General features: G+C 41.3%; 1 protein-coding gene across 1 annotated transcript in view; it reads left to right on the top strand.

Moving 5' to 3' along the window:
* The first annotated feature begins 5,780 nt into the window (after positions 1–5,780).
* Positions 5,781–17,225, top strand: part of TMEM91 (transmembrane protein 91) — an 85,685-nt gene continuing 74,240 nt past the window's right edge. Inside the window, exon 1 of the mRNA XM_053689098.1 lies at positions 5,781–6,234. Coding sequence (XP_053545073.1) covers positions 5,836–6,234 — 399 coding nt within the window. The 5' untranslated portion in view covers positions 5,781–5,835. The remainder of the gene's footprint in view (positions 6,235–17,225) is intronic.

Genomic DNA, 17,225 nt, shown 5'->3' with positions numbered 1-17,225 from the left:
GTACAATAGCTATTAAATAGTTAATAACTATTTAATAGCGACCTAGTTAAAATAATTATAAATTTACCTGTAAAATAAATCCTAACCTAAGTTACAAATACACCTAACACTACACTATCAATAAATTAATTAAATAAATTAACTACAATGATCTAAATTAAAATGTAAATACAATTAAATAAACTAAACTATATTACAAAAACAAACAAACACTAAATTACAAAAAATAAAAAAAATTACAAGAAGTTTAATCTAATTACACCTAATCTAAGCCCCCTAATAAAATAAAAAAGGCCCCCAAAATAATAAAATTCCCTATCCTCAACAAATTACAAAGTAATCAGCTCTTTAACCAGCCCTTAAAAGGGCTTTTTGCGGGGCATTGCCCCAAAGTAATCAGCTCTTTTAACTGTAAAAAAATAAACACAATACCCCACCAACATTACAATCCACCACCCACACACCCCTACTCTAAAACCCACCCAATCCCCCATTAAAAAAACCTAACACTACCCCATTGAAGATCACCCTACCTTGAGCCGTCTTCACCCAGCCGGGCCGAACTCTTCATCCGATCCGGGCACAAGTGGTCCTCCAGCCGGGCAGAAGTCTTCATCCAATCAGGGCAGGAGAGGTCCTCCATCCAGCAGAAGTCTTCATCCAAGCGGCATCTTCTATCTTCATCCTTCCGCCGATGAGCGGCTCCATCTTGAAGACCTCCGGGGAGCATCCTTCCAGCATGATGGACTAATGACGAATGACGATTCCTTTAAATGACGTCATCCAAGATGGTGTCCTTCGAATTCCGATTGTCTGATAGGATTCTATCAGCCAATCGGAATTAAGGTAGGAAAAATCCAATTGGCTGATTTAATCAGCCAATCGGAATTCGAGGGACGCCATCTTGGATGACATCATTTAAAGGAACCGTCATTCGTCGTTAGTCCGTCGTGCTGGAAGGATGCTCCGTGCCGGAGGTCTTCAAGATGGAGCCGCTCATCGCCGGAAGGATGAATATAGAAGATGCCGCTTGGATGAAGACTTCTGCTGGATGGAGGACCTCTTCTGCCCCGATCGGATGAAGACTTCTGCCCAGCTGGAGAACCACTTGTGCCCGGATCGGATGAAGAGTTCGGCCCGGCTGGGTGAAGACGGCTCAAGGTAGGGTGATCTTCAATGGGGTAGTGTTAGGTTTTTTTAAGGGGGGATTGGGTGGGTTTTAGAGTAGGGGTGTGTGGGTGGTGGGTTGTAATGTTGGGGGGGTATTGTATTTATTTTTTTTACAGGTAAAAGAGCTGATTAGTTTGGGGCAATGCCCCGCAAAAAAGCCCTTTTAAGGGCTAGTAAAAGAGCTGATTACTTTGTAATTTAGTTTAAGATAGGGAATTTTATTATTTTGGGGGCCTTTTTTATTTTATTAGGGGGCTTAGATTAGGTGTAATTAGAATAAACTTCTTGTAATATTTTTTGTTATTTAGTGTTTGTTTTTTGTAATATAGTTAGTTTAGTTTATTTAATTGTATTTTATTTTAGATCATTGTAGTTAATTTAGTTAATTAATTTATTGATAGTGTAGTGTTAGGTGTATTTGTAACTTAGGTTAGGATTTATTTTACAGGTAAATTTGTAATTATTTTAATTAGGTAGCTATTAAATAGTTAATAACTATTTAATAGCTATTGTACCTAGTTAAAATAAATACAAAGTTGCCTGTAAAATAAAAATAAATCCTAAAATAGCTATAATGTAATTATTAATTATATTGTAGCTATCTTAGGGTTTATTTTATAGGTAAGTATTTAGTTTTAAATAGGATTAATTTATTTAATTATAGTAATATTTATTTAGATTAATTTAAATAATATTTAAGTTAGGGGGTGTTAGGGTTAGGGTTAGACTTAGGTTTTGGGGTTAATTCATTTAATATATTGGCGGCGGTGTAGGGGGGTAGATTAGGGGTTAATCAATGTACTGTAGGTGGCGGCGGTGTAGGGGGGGCAGGATAGGGGTTAATAAAGTAATGTAGGTGGCAGAGGGCTCCGGGTGCGGCGGTTTAGGGGTTAAACAATTTATTTATTTGCGGCAGGGTCCGGGATCGGCAGGATAGGGGTTAATAACTTTATGTAGGTGGCAGCGATATAGGGGGAGGCAGATTAGGGGTTAATAGGTATAATGTAGGTGGCGGCGGGGTCCGGGAGCGGCGGTTTAGGGGTTCATATATTTATTATAGTTGCGGCGGGGTCCGGGAGCGGCGGTTTAAGGGTTAATAGGTATAAAGTAGGTGGCGGTGGTGTAGGGTGGGCAAATTAGGGGTGTTTAGACTCGGGGTACATGTTAGGATGTTAGGTGCAGACACTTCCCATAGAAATCAATGAGATATCGGGCAGCAGCGAACATGAGCTCTCGCTGCTGTCAGACTCCCATTGATTCATATGGGATCCGCTGCCTCCAGGGCGGTGGATTGAAAACCAGGTACGCTGGGCCGGAATAGTGGCGAGCGTAACTGGTTGTTCTTTGATAACTTCCAAAAGTAGTCAGATTGTGCTGAACTTGTGTTCGGAACATCTGGAGTGACGTAGCCATCGATCTGTGTCGGACTGAGTCCGGCGGATCGTATGTTACGTCACTAGATTCTACTTTTGTCGGGCTGTAGGGCTTGATAACTACAGCGAATCAGCCTCGCCACAAATACGCTGTGGAATTCCAGTGTATTTGTGGTTGACGGCTTGATAACTAGAGGCCTATGCATTCTCTTGACATTAAGATACTGTCTAGGAAGGTTCTTTTTCAACTGGCCATTGCTTCGGTACGCAGAGTCTCTGAGTTGGCGGCCTGGCAATGTGAGCCTCCTTACTTGGTTTTTCATGCCGATAAGATCTTCAAAAGAACGGTTACTTCATAACTTGGATGTGGTTGGGGCTTTGAAGTTTTATCTTCAGGCTATGAAGGATTTCAGACAGACTTCAGCGTTGTTTGTTGTCTATTCGGGGAAGCACAAAGGGCAGAAGGCTTCTTCCACTTCCCTATCTTTTTGGCTGAGGAGCATAATTCGCCTGGCTTATAAGACAGCGGGACATAATATACAGAAAGGAGACAATGGCACTACTCAATTTATTAGTATATTTAGACGTTCCCCTACTAATTCATAGAGTGATGAGTATATTTGTTATTGGTATACTTCCAATGTGATTTATCTGATAGGGGTAGGTGCTTGTACCTATGTGCGAACTTTACAGAAAATCAGTAAGAAACTGACAAAAGGGTACAAATATAGCACTCTGAGAACGTACTTATGTGATGCAGGAAAATGAAAGAATTAAAATATAACTTTTACTAGATCACATTAAAAACAAGGGATTAACAGACATTTTTAAAAGAAATTGGAATTTGGATCCACTACCTGTTAGCCAGATACTGTCACTGCTGGCTAATAGAGACAAACACCCTCGTTAGGTATATGGAGAGTCTCTTTATGAATCAAATAACAAGGTTATCTCTTGGCATATTACTCGTATAAAGGTAATAATGGTCCTTAAATAGGGTGGGTTTAAATATTGGATATATGTGAGGATAATAAAGGAAGAAACGTTTGGGGTGTACAGTAACCACTTGTGATGGACGGTTTGTATACAGTATAAACTGTGTGTTGGTGAGTACTGTACTGCCTACAATACTTGTAAAGAGTGAAAAGTTTAATAAACTCCTTATTTTTACCTGTTACTGCCACAATAAAAAGTAAAAAGTACTGGGTTTCTTACAATGTTATTATAGAGAGTCAGTTAATGAACTCAAATATTTGGAAACCTTTTTATACCATTTATTAAATATCTCTGGTAAGTATCTAGGTTGGTAAGGATGAGTACTGTACTACCCACAAAACTGTAAAGAGTGAGAGATATAATACACTCCTGGTTTTTACCTATTAATACCGTGCTTCCTAAAGTATTATTATAGAGAGTCAGTTAGTAAACTCTAATGTTTGAATACCTTTAGAAATCATTTTCCACTGGTAAGTATCTTTATATAAGTGTTACCTTGTGGGTGCCACTGATAAATTAAAGTAAACCCAACTATAAAAAGTAAGAAGTCCAATAAACTTCTTGTTGTTACCTGTTAATACCGCAATAAACTGTACTTGGGTTACCTTAAGTGTAATTATAAAGAGTCAAATGATGAACTCTAGTGTTTGGTTACCTTTTAATACCGTTTGTTAAATATTGCTATTAAGTATCTGGTTTCTTAAATACTGTGCTGCCCACAATACTATAAAGAGTGAAGGATCTGATATACTCCTTATTTTTACCTGTTAATACCGTAGAAAATTATACTTAGCTTTCCTAAAGTATTATTTGGAGAGTCAGTTACCTTGTAAGTACCACTAGTAATACCATGAATTGAGGTAAACCTAACTCAGTTACCACTATTACTTTGTAAATATCTTAAGTAATATATGGACTAGGACAAGCCTGACCCAATACCTATGTTACCTATGAGTAACTAAAGTTTGTAATTCAACTAGTATAGCTAAATCAGCTTAGAATAGACACCGCGAATGCGGCAACAACTTTTTTTATACCATTTTACGTTTTTCATTTAAATAAAGGTAGTGAATCAACAAATTAAGTTAAAAACAACAAATGGGGAAGAACGGGGGGACGCCACTGACGCGTTTCGCCATGGTGGCTGTATCAAAGGGCCATAAGCCTCCTCAGAGGATTATGGCTAACTCAACTAGAGTTTTGACTTCTTCTTGGGCCTTCAAGAATGAGGCCTCTATGGAGCAGATTTGTAAGGCGGCTACTTGCTCCTCACATACTTTTTCAAAGTTTTACAAATTGGACGTGTTTGCTTTGGCTGAAGCAGCTTTTGGGAGCAAGGTTTTACAGGCTGTGGTGCCCTCAGTCTAGGGTCCGCCTCTTTTTTACCCTTCCGTTTTCATTCAGTGTCCTCTAGAGCTTGGGTATTTGTTTCCCACAAGTAATAAATGAAGCCATGGACTCTCCTCGTATTTAGATAGAAAACATAAATTATGCTTACCTGATAATTTAATTTCCATCTGTTACGAGGAGAGACCACGGCTCCCGCACGGTTCTCTGTTGGGTAGACCTAAATTTATTTTTTCTTCTGGCACCATTTGTACCCTGATATTTCTCCCACTGTTCCTTGTTCCCTCGGCAGAATGACTGATGTGGGGGAGGTATTTAAGCCTTTGGCTGGGTGTCTTTGCCTCCTCCTGGTGGCCAGGTTCTGTATTTCCCACAAGTAATGAATGAAGCCGTGGACTCGTACAGATGGAAATTAAATTATCAGGTTAGCCTAATTTATGTTTTTTCGTGTGTTAATGGCAACCAAATTAGGATAAAATCACTTAGCTTTTATGTGTATTTTCAAGAACCATAAATCACAATTTATTTATTTTACTAGCAGACAAGGTGATATAATCATTACCCATTTGTGAAAAAAGATAGCAGGGTCTAGTGTGGGACCTAAATTAGAGCTTTGAAGAGGGAACCTCCCATTTAATGCCCATACAGGTTGTGGGGTGGAGGAATAGGTGGAGGAATAGAGTTCATTAACATGATCAATATTTCTTTCCACAGATCTTCACCTGAAAAAATACAACCTTATTTACCTCCAGAGCTTCCAACCCTGCAATACTCATCCCAAGATGTGAAGAGAGACAATTACGTACTCCACAAATTGCATTGTTAAGAAATCCAGAAAAAATACATCTTTAATTTCAAGTGCTTCACAGCCTTCACAGTTTGGACCTCTATAAAGACCATACACTCAATGGCTGTTCCAAGAACCCTTATGGGTTGAGTATCTACAGTTATGGAGTGTTTACAGGAATTACAACAACCCCTCCTGGACAGGTCATTTGGCAGTGGTGGGGTGCTGACCCCTTTGCTAGCTAAGGACGCTGGGGGTGTAGGAGGTCTAATATGGAAATGTATCCCCCACAAAGCCCAGCAGGGTGCTGAACTCACACCACAGTTTTTGGACCCAGGAAGCCTTCGCAGGACAGTGGATCCTGTTAGTGGGGGGTTTCCACAGGTGGGCTTTTGGAGATCCACAGACCCCCAAGTTTGGAGGGGGAAGGACTATATAGAGACAACTTTTGTAGACCCTGAAGAAACCTCAGATATCTGCAAAAAGTTGATATATACACCTGAGAAGGAAATTCATACGGTTTCTTGTGAAATGAGAGATGACCAGATGATTGATATGGAGGTAAGGACCTTAAAAGAGTGATATTTGAGCTAGTGGCACACAACTATGTGCATGGTCAATACTAGAATAGCAGAAAGGGCTGCATAGCAGGGTAGAAGTGACTGAACTGTGTGCAGGCGTCTGTAGAGGATTAGTAGAGAAGGCTACAGGATACAATGGAGGAGTAGTGTCAGAGCTGTATGTAGGGGTCAGTACAGGAATTGGGAAGAGGGAAACAGGATAGGATAGAGGTGTGGGGTCAGAGAAGTTCATGGCCCAGTACAGGAATGGCAGAGAGGGCTACAGGATAGGATGGTGTTGTAGTGTCAAAGGTGTGTTTAGGGGGTCAGTACAGAAATAGCAAAGATATCTACAGGATCAGATGGAGGTGTAGCGTCAGAGCTGTGTGTTGGGGTCAGTGCAGAAATAGTAGGAGGGCTATGGGATAGGAAGGAGGCTTAGTCTAAGAGCTGTGTGTTGGGGTCAGTACAGGGATAGTAGAGAGGGCTATGGGATAGGATGGAGGTTTAGTGTCAGGGCTGAGAATAGGAGTTAGTACAGGAATAGTAGAGAGGGCTAATGAATAGGATGGAGGTATAGTGCCAGAGATGTGTGTAGGTGTCAGTACAGGAATAGTAGAGTGGGCTAAGGGATAGGATGGAGGTTTAGTGGCAGAGGTGTGTGTAGGGGTCAGTACAGAAATAGCAAAGATATCTACAGTATCAGATGGAGGCTTAGTCTCTGAGCTGTGTGTTGGGGTCAGTACAGGAATAGTAGAGAGAGTTAAGGGCTAGGATGGAGGTTTAGTGTCAGAGCTGTGTGTGTGTAATAAGTACCGGAATAGCAGAGAAGGGTGTTCTATGGCATAGAGGTGTTAGCTGTGTGTTATATCTACCGATATAGCAGAAAGGGATGTTCTATAACATAGAGGTTTTAGTTGTGTGTGTGTGTAGTAAGTACCGGAATAGTAGTGAAGGATGTTCTATGGCGTAGCGGTGTTAGCTGTGTGTTATATCTACCGATATAGCAGAAAGGGATGTTCTATAACATAGAGGTGTGCTATAAGTACCGGAATAGCAATGAAGGATGTTCTGTGGCATAGAGGTGTTAGCTGTGTATGTGATAAGTAACGGTATAGCAGAAAGGGATGTTCTATAACATAGAGGTTTAGCTGTGTGTGTAATTAGTATCAGTATAGCAGGGAGGGATGTTCTATGGCATAGAGGTGTTAGCTGTGTATGTTACAAGTACCAGTATAGTATGGAGGGATTTTCTATGACATAGAGGCGTTAGCTGTTTATGTAATAAGTACTGGTATAGCAGAGAGGGATGTTCTATGCCATAGAGGTGTTAGCTGTGTGTGTAATAAGTACCGGTATAGCAGAGAGGGATGTTCTATGGCATAGAGGTGTTAGCTGTGTGTGTGTAATAAGTACCGGTATAGCAGAGAGGGATGTTCTATGGCATAGAGGTGTTAGCTGTGTGTGTAATAAGTACCGGTATAGCAGAGAGGGATGTTCTATGGCATAGAGCTGTTAGTTGTGTGTGTGTAATAAGTACCGGTATAGCAGAGAGGGATGTTCTAAGGCATATAGGTGTTAGCTGTGTGTGTGTAATAAGTACCGGTATTGCATAGAGGGATGTTCTATGTCATAGAGGTGTTAGCTGTGTGTGTAATAAGTACCGGTATAGCAGAGAGGGATGTTGTATGGAGTAGAGGTGTTAGCTGTGTATGTGATAAGTACCGGTATAGCGGAGAGGGATGTTCTATGGCATAGAGGTGTTAGCTGTGTGTGTGATAAGTACCTGTATAGCAGAGAGGGATGTTCTATATCATAGAGGTGTTAGCTGTGTGTGTAATAAGTATCAGTAAGCAAAGAGGGATGTTCTATGTCATAGAGGTGTTAGCTGTGTGTGTGTAATGATTTAAAACTTAGTAAACAATGTAGTAAGGCAGCGAGTAAGGCTAGCAGAATGCTTGGATGTATTGGTAGAGGTATTTGCAGCAGAAATAGTAAGGTTCTTATGCCACTTTATAGATCATTAGTTAGGCCTCATCTTGAGTATTGTGTGCAGTTCTGGAGGCCATATCTTCAGAAGGATATTAACAAACTTGAATCTGTGCAAAGGAGGGCTACCAAAATGGTACATGGTCTAAAAAATAAAACTTACCAGGATAGGCTCAATGACCTAAATATGTATAGCTTAGAGGAGAGAAGGGAAAGAGGTGATATGATAGCAACTTTCAAGTACATTAAAGGGTTTAGTAAAACTGAGGCTGTGGGTATTTTACATAAAATGGAAAATTCAAGAACAAGGGGTCATGAGCTCAAGCTAAAGGGTAGTAGATTCAGGAGTAATTTGAGGAAGCTCTTCTTTACAGAAAGAGTGATTGATTTATGGAATAAACTTCCTCAAGAGGTAGTAGCAACAAACACTGTGGGGGACTTTAAAAATGCATGGGACAAGCATAGGGCTATCCTACGAACTAGATAAGTTTATACTGTTAGGTAAGGTGGGGCAGACTTGCTGGGCCTATGGCTCTTATCTGCCGTCAATATCTATGTAATAAGTACCGGTATAGCAGAGAGGGATGTTCTATGGCATAGAGGTGTTAGCTGTGTGTAAAAAGTACTGGTATAGCAGAGAGGGATGTTCTATGGCATAGAGCTGTTAGCTGTTTATGTAATAAGTACCTGTATAGTAGAGAGGGATGTTCTATGACATAGAGGTGTTAGGTGTGTGTGTAAAAAGTACCTGTATAGCAGAGAGCGATCTTCAATATCATAGAGGTGTTAGCTGTGTGTGGGCAGGAATAGTAGTGAGGGATACAGAAAAAGATAAAGGTGTAGTTTCATATCTTTGTGCAGTCAGTGCAGGAATAACAGAGAGGGTTACAGAATAGGATAAAGGTGTAGTGTCAGAGCTGTGTGTGTGGGGTCAGTACAGGAATCTCAGAGAGGGCTACATGATAGGATGGAGGTGTAGTGTCAGAGCTGTGTATGTGTAATAAGTACCGGAATACAGGAAGGGATGTTCTATGACATAGAAGTGTTAGCTTCATGTGTGTGTAATAAGTATCTGTATAGCAGAGAGGGATGTTGTATGGAGTAGAGGTGTTAGCTGTGTATGTGATAAGTACCGGTATAGCAGAGAGGGTTGTTCTATGGCATAGAGGTGTTAGCTGTGTGTGTACTAAGTACCGGTATAGCGTAGAGGTGTTAACTGTGTGTGTATTAAGTACTGGTATAGTAGAGAGGGATGTTTTATTACATAGAGGTCTTAGCTGTGCGTGTGTAATAAGTACCGGTATAGCAGAGAGGGATGTTCTATGACATAGAGGTCTTAGCTATGTGTGTAATAAGTACCGGTATAGCAGAGAGGGATGTTATATGGCGTAGAGGTGTTAGCTGTGTGTGTCTAATAAGTACCGGTATAGCAGAGAGGGATGTTCTATGGCATAGAGGTGTTAGCTGTGTGAGTGATAAGTACCGGTATAGCAGAGAGGGATGTTATATGGCATAGAGGTGTTAGCTGTGTGTGTAATACCTGTATAGCAGAGAGGGATGTTATATGACATAGAGGTCTTAGCTGTGCGTGTGTAATAAGTACCAGTATAGCAGAGAGGGATGTTCTATGACATAGAGGTGTTAGCTGTGTGTGTAATAAGTACCGGTATAGCAGAGAGGACTGTTCTATGGCATAGAGGTGTTAGCTGTGTGTGTGTAATACCGGTATAGCAGAGAGGGATGTTCTATGACATAGTGGTGTTAGCTGTGTGTGTAATAAGTACCGGTATAGCAGAGAGGGATGTTTTATGACACAAAGGTGTTAGCTGTGTGTATAACAATTACCGGTATAGCAGAGAGGGATGTTCTGTTACATAAAGCTGTGTTTAATAAGTACCGGTATAGCATAGAGGGATGTTCTATGGCATAGAGGTGTTAACTGTGTGTGTAATAAGTACCGGTATAGCAGAGAGGGATGTTGTATGGAGTAGAGGTGTTAGCTGTGTATGTGATAAGTACCGGTATAGCGGAGAGGGATGTTCTATGGCATAGAGGTGTTAGCTGTGTGTGTGATAAGTACCTGTATAGCAGAGAGGGATGTTCTATGGCATAGAGGTGTTAGCTGTGTGTGTAATAAGTATCAGTAAGCAAAGAGGGATGTTCTATGACATAGAGGTGTTAGCTGTGTGTGTAATAAGTGCCGGTATAGTACAGAGGAATGTTCTATGTCATATAGGTGTTAGCTGTGTGTGTGTAATAAGTACCGGTATAGCAGAGAGTGATGTTCTATGGCATAGAGCTGTTAGCTGTGTGTGTAATAAGTATCGGTATAGCAGAGAGGGATGTTCTATGGCATAGAGGTGTTAGCTGTGTGTAAAAAGTACTGGTATAGCAGAGAGGGATGTTCTATGGCATAGAGCTGTTAGCTGTTTATGTAATAAGTACCTGTATAGTAGAGAGGGATGTTCTATGACATAGAGGTGTTAGGTGTGTGTGTAAAAAGTACCTGTATAGCAGAGAGCGATCTTCAATATCATAGAGGTGTTAGCTGTGTGTGGGCAGGAATAGTAGTGAGGGATACAGAAAAAGATAAAGGTGTAGTTTCATATCTTTGTGCAGTCAGTGCAGGAATAACAGAGAGGGTTACAGAATAGGATAAAGGTGTAGTGTCAGAGCTGTGTGTGTGGGGTCAGTACAGGAATCTCAGAGAGGGCTACATGATAGGATGGAGGTGTAGTGTCAGAGCTGTGTATGTGTAATAAGTACCGGAATACAGGAAGGGATGTTCTATGACATAGAAGTGTTAGCTTCATGTGTGTGTAATAAGTATCTGTATAGCAGAGAGGGATGTTGTATGGAGTAGAGGTGTTAGCTGTGTATGTGATAAGTACCGGTATAGCAGAGAGGGTTGTTCTATGGCATAGAGGTGTTAGCTGTGTGTGTACTAAGTACCGGTATAGCGTAGAGGTGTTAACTGTGTGTGTATTAAGTACTGGTATAGTAGAGAGGGATGTTTTATTACATAGAGGTCTTAGCTGTGCGTGTGTAATAAGTACCGGTATAGCAGAGAGGGATGTTCTATGACATAGAGGTCTTAGCTATGTGTGTAATAAGTACCGGTATAGCAGAGAGGGATGTTATATGGCGTAGAGGTGTTAGCTGTGTGTGTCTAATAAGTACCGGTATAGCAGAGAGGGATGTTCTATGGCATAGAGGTGTTAGCTGTGTGAGTGATAAGTACCGGTATAGCAGAGAGGGATGTTATATGGCATAGAGGTGTTAGCTGTGTGTGTAATACCTGTATAGCAGAGAGGGATGTTATATGACATAGAGGTCTTAGCTGTGCGTGTGTAATAAGTACCAGTATAGCAGAGAGGGATGTTCTATGACATAGAGGTGTTAGCTGTGTGTGTAATAAGTACCGGTATAGCAGAGAGGACTGTTCTATGGCATAGAGGTGTTAGCTGTGTGTGTGTAATACCGGTATAGCAGAGAGGGATGTTCTATGACATAGTGGTGTTAGCTGTGTGTGTAATAAGTACCGGTATAGCAGAGAGGGATGTTTTATGACACAAAGGTGTTAGCTGTGTGTATAACAATTACCGGTATAGCAGAGAGGGATGTTCTGTTACATAAAGCTGTGTTTAATAAGTACCGGTATAGCATAGAGGGATGTTCTATGGCATAGAGGTGTTAACTGTGTGTGTAATAAGTACCGGTATAGCAGAGAGGGATGTTGTATGGAGTAGAGGTGTTAGCTGTGTATGTGATAAGTACCGGTATAGCAGAGAGGGATGTTCTATGGCATAGAGGTGTTAGCTGTGTGTGTGATAAGTACCTGTATAGCAGAGAGGGATGTTCTATGGCATAGAGGTGTTAGCTGTGTGTGTAATAAGTATCAGTAAGCAAAGAGGGATGTTCTATGACATAGAGGTGTTAGCTGTGTGTGTAATAAGTGCCGGTATAGTACAGAGGAATGTTCTATGTCATATAGGTGTTAGCTGTGTGTGTGTAATAAGTACCGGTATAGCAGAGAGTGATGTTCTATGGCATAGAGCTGTTAGCTGTGTGTGTAATAAGTATCGGTATAGCAGAGAGGGATGTTCTATGGCATAGAGGTGTTAGCTGTGTGTAAAAAGTACTGGTATAGCAGAGAGGGATGTTCTATGGCATAGAGCTGTTAGCTGTTTATGTAATAAGTACCTGTATAGTAGAGAGGGATGTTCTATGACATAGAGGTGTTAGGTGTGTGTGTAAAAAGTACCTGTATAGCAGAGAGCGATCTTCAATATCATAGAGGTGTTAGCTGTGTGTGGGCAGGAATAGTAGTGAGGGATACAGAAAAAGATAAAGGTGTAGTTTCATATCTTTGTGCAGTCAGTGCAGGAATAACAGAGAGGGTTACAGAATAGGATAAAGGTGTAGTGTCAGAGCTGTGTGTGTGGGGTCAGTACAGGAATCTCAGAGAGGGCTACATGATAGGATGGAGGTGTAGTGTCAGAGCTATGTATGTGTAATAAGTACCGGAATACAGGAAGGGATGTTCTATGACATAGAAGTGTTAGCTTCATGTGTGTGTAATAAGTATCTGTATAGCAGAGAGGGATGTTGTATGGAGTAGAGGTGTTAGCTGTGTATGTGATAAGTACCGGTATAGCAGAGAGGGTTGTTCTATGGCATAGAGGTGTTAGCTGTGTGTGTACTAAGTACCGGTATAGCGTAGAGGTGTTAACTGTGTGTGTAATAAGTACTGGTATAGTAGAGAGGGATGTTTTATTACATAGAGGTCTTAGCTGTGCGTGTGTAATAAGTACCGGTATAGCAGAGAGGGATGTTCTATGACATAGAGGTCTTAGCTATGTGTGTAATAAGTACCGGTATAGCAGAGAGGGATGTTATATGGCGTAGAGGTGTTAGCTGTGTGTGTCTAATAAGTACCGGTATAGCAGAGAGGGATGTTCTATGGCATAGAGGTGTTAGCTGTGTGTGTGATAAGTACCGGTATAGCAGAGAGGGATGTTATATGGCATAGAGGTGTTAGCTGTGTGTGTAATACCTGTATAGCAGAGATGGATGTTATATGACATAGAGGTCTTAGCTGTGCGTGTGTAATAAGTACCAGTATAGCAGAGAGGGATGTTCTATGACATAGAGGTGTTAGCTGTGTGTGTAATAAGTACTGGTATAGCAGAGAGGACTGTTCTATGGCATAGAGGTGTTAGCTGTGTGTGTGTAATACCGGTATAGCAGAGAGGGATGTTCTATGACATAGTGGTGTTAGCTGTGTGTGTAATAAGTACCGGTATAGCAGAGAGGGATGTTTTATGACACAGAGGTGTTAGCTGTGTGTATAACAATTACCGGTATAGCAGAGAGGGATGTTCTGTGACATAAAGCTGTGTTTAATAAGTACCGGTATAGCATAGAGGGATGTTCTATGGCATAGAGGTGTTAACTGTGTGTGTAATAAGTACCGGTATAGCAGAGAGGGATGTTGTATGGAGTAGAGGTGTTAGCTGTGTATGTGATAAGTACCGGTATAGCGGAGAGGGATGTTCTATGGCATAGAGGTGTTAGCTGTGTGTGTGATAAGTACCTGTATAGCAGAGAGGGATGTTCTATGGCATAGAGGTGTTAGCTGTGTGTGTAATAAGTATCAGTAAGCAAAGAGGGATGTTCTATGACATAGAGGTGTTAGCTGTGTGTGTAATAAGTGCCGGTATAGTACAGAGGAATGTTCTATGTCATAGAGGTGTTAGCTGTGTGTGTAATAAGTGCCGGTATAGTACAGAGGAATGTTCTATGACATAGAGGTGTTAGCTGTGTGTGTGTGTAATAAGTACCGGTATAGCAGAGAGTGATGTTCTATGGCATAGAGCTGTTAGCTGTGTGTGTAATAAGTATCGGTATAGCAGAGAGGGATGTTTTATGGCATAGAGGTGTTAGCTGTTTATGTAATAAGTACCTGTATAGCAGAGAGGGATGTTCTATGACATAGAGGTGTTAGGTGTGTGTGTAAAAAGTACCAGTATAGCAGAGAGTGATCTTCAATATCATAGAGGTGTTAGCTGTGTGTGGGCAGGAATAGTAGTGAGGGATACAAAAAAAGATGACATAGAGGTCTTAGCTATGTGTGTAATAAGTACCGGTATAGCAGAGAGGGATGTTATATGGCGTAGAGGTGTTAGCTGTGTGTGTCTAATAAGTACCGGTATAGCAGAGAGGGATGTTCTATGGCATAGAGGTGTTAGCTGTGTGTGTGATAAGTACCGGTATAGCAGAGAGGGATGTTATATGGCATAGAGGTGTTAGCTGTGTGTGTAATACCTGTATAGCAGAGAGGGATGTTCTATGACATAGAGGTCTTAGCTGTGCGTGTGTAATAAGTACCAGTATAGCAGAGAGGGATGTTCTATGACATAGAGGTGTTAGCTGTGTGTGTAATAAGTACCGGTATAGCAGAGAGGACTGTTTTATGGCATAGAGGTGTTAGCTGTGTGTGTGTAATACCGGTATAGCAGAGAGGGATGTTCTATGACATAGTGGTGTTAGCTGTGTGTGTAATAAGTACCCGTATAGCAGAGAGGGATGTTTTATGACACAGAGGTGTTAGCTGTGTGTATAACAATTACCGGTATAGCAGAGAGGGATGTTCTGTGACATAAAGCTGTGTTTAATAAGTACCGGTATAGCATAGAGGGATGTTCTATGGCATAGAGGTGTTAACTGTGTGTGTAATAAGTACCGGTATAGCAGAGAGGGATGTTCTATGACATGTATGTATTGGCAGGGGCGAAACTACAGGGGGTGCAGAGGTCGCAGGTGCGACTGGGCCCCTGAGGGTGGGGGCCCAGCTTAAAATAAAAAATAAAAAAAATTATTTTTTTATAAAAAACGTTAACTTACCACTGCCTGCACTGATATCTTGTGAGTGTGACATGACTACAGGGGTTAGTATTTCTGTTTTACCCATTGGTGTTTATGTGTGTGTGTGTGTGTGTGTGTGTGTATGTATGTGACTGTGTGTGTATGTATGCATGTATGGTGTGTGTGTATGTATGTGACTGTGTGTGTATGTATGCATGTATGGTGTGTGTGTGTGTGTATGTATGTGACTGTGTGTGTATGTATGCATGTATGGTGTGTGTGTGTGTGTGTGTGTGTGTGTGTGTGTGTGTATGTATGTGACTGTGTGTGTATGTATGCATGTATGGTGTGTGTGTGTGTGTGTATGTATGTGACTGTGTGTGTATGTATGCATGTATGGTGTGTGTGTGTGTATGTATGTGACTGTGTGTGTATTTATGCATGTATGGTGTGTGCGTGTGTGTATGTGACTGTGTGTGTATTTATGCATGTATGGTGTGTGTATGTATGTGACTGTGTGTGTATTTATGCATGTATGTGTGTTTGTGTATGTTTGTGGAACCAGCAAATTACAGACCTTGTTACTACAGCATGGGGGGGGCAGGGGGTAAACAGTGTCACTATACAGTACACAATACCACTATATACAGTATGGGGGGTGGACCATGTCAATGACTACTGTAGTCACTTTATAAAGTACTGGGCGGGTAGTGTCAGGCCAGCCTCTCACCCTCAGATTATAGACTGTGTCACTAACTTACTATATACAGTACGGGGGGGTTAAATAGTGTCACTATATATATATATATATATATACAGTAATAGGGGGTCAGACCATCTCACAGACTGTGGGCAGACATGTAATCTGATTCACATTTTTTTCTGTGTTAAATGTAAAAAATAAGAAATTATATGTATTAAATTCACCTTTTTTTGGAGGGGGGAGGGGGGCCCCTTTTTAGATTCTTGCACCTGGGCCCTGTGGTTTCTAGTTACGCCTCTGTGTATTGGGTACTTATAAAGCGCAGCTTATCACCTGTAAGGGTGCTGCTCATTTTATCGATCTCAGAAGGATGAAAGGCTGAGTGGACCTTGCTGGGGATTGAACCTGCAACCCTTGGGTTGCTACAGACCTCAGCCACAGTGACTTTGCATGCTGAGCTATCTCTCCGGCATTATGACATAAAGCTGTGTGTGTGTGTGTGTGTGGGGGGGGGGGCAGTGCAGGAATAGTAGTGAGGCTACAGAATAGGATAAAGATGTAGTGTCAGAGCTGTGTGTGTGTAATAAGTACTGTTATAGCAGAGAGGGATGTTCTATGGCATAGAGGTGTTAGTTGTGTGTGTGTAATAAGTACGGGTATAGCAGAGAGGGATGTTCTATAACATAGAGGTGTTAGCTGTGTGTGTGTAATAAGTACCTGTATAGCAGAGAGGGATGTTCTATGACATAGAGGTGTTAGCTGTGTGACCTGTATAGCAGAGAGGGATGTTCTATGGCATAGAGGTGTTAGCTGTGTGTGTGTAATAAGTACCGGTATAGCAGAGAGGGATGTTCTATGGCATAGGGGTGTTAGCTGTTTATGTAATAAGTAATTGTATAGCAGAGAGGGATGTTCTATGGCATAGAGGTGTTAGCTGTGTGTGTAATAAGTACCGGTATAGCAGAGAGGGATGTTCTATGGCATAGAGGTGTTAGTTGTGTGTGTAATAAGTACCTGTATAGCAGAGAGGGATGTTCTATGGCATAGAGGTGTTAGCTGTGTGTGTGTAATAAGTACCGGTATAGCAGAGAGGGATGTTCTATGACATAGAGGTGTTAGCACTGTGTGTGTAATAAGTACCGGTATAGCAGAGAGGGATGTTCTATGGCATAGAGGTGTTAACTGTGCACGTGTAATAAGTACCGTTATAGTAGAGAGGGATGTTCTATGGCATAGGGGTGTTAGCAGAGAGGGATTTTCTATGGCATAGAGGTGTTAGCTGTTTATGTAATAAGTACCGGTATAGCAGAGAGGGATGGGGGGGGCAGTGCAGCAATAGTAGTGAGGCTACAGAATAGGATAAAGGTGTAGTGTCAGAGCTGTGTGTATGTAATAAGTACTGGTATAGCAGAGAGGGATGGTCTATGGCATAG

This window comes from Bombina bombina, chromosome 7, assembly GCF_027579735.1.
Source record: "Bombina bombina isolate aBomBom1 chromosome 7, aBomBom1.pri, whole genome shotgun sequence".
Classification (NCBI taxonomy): Eukaryota; Metazoa; Chordata; class Amphibia; order Anura; family Bombinatoridae; genus Bombina; species Bombina bombina.
Note: the sequence above shows the minus strand (reverse complement) of the source record. Positions and strands in the feature narration are given on the sequence as shown.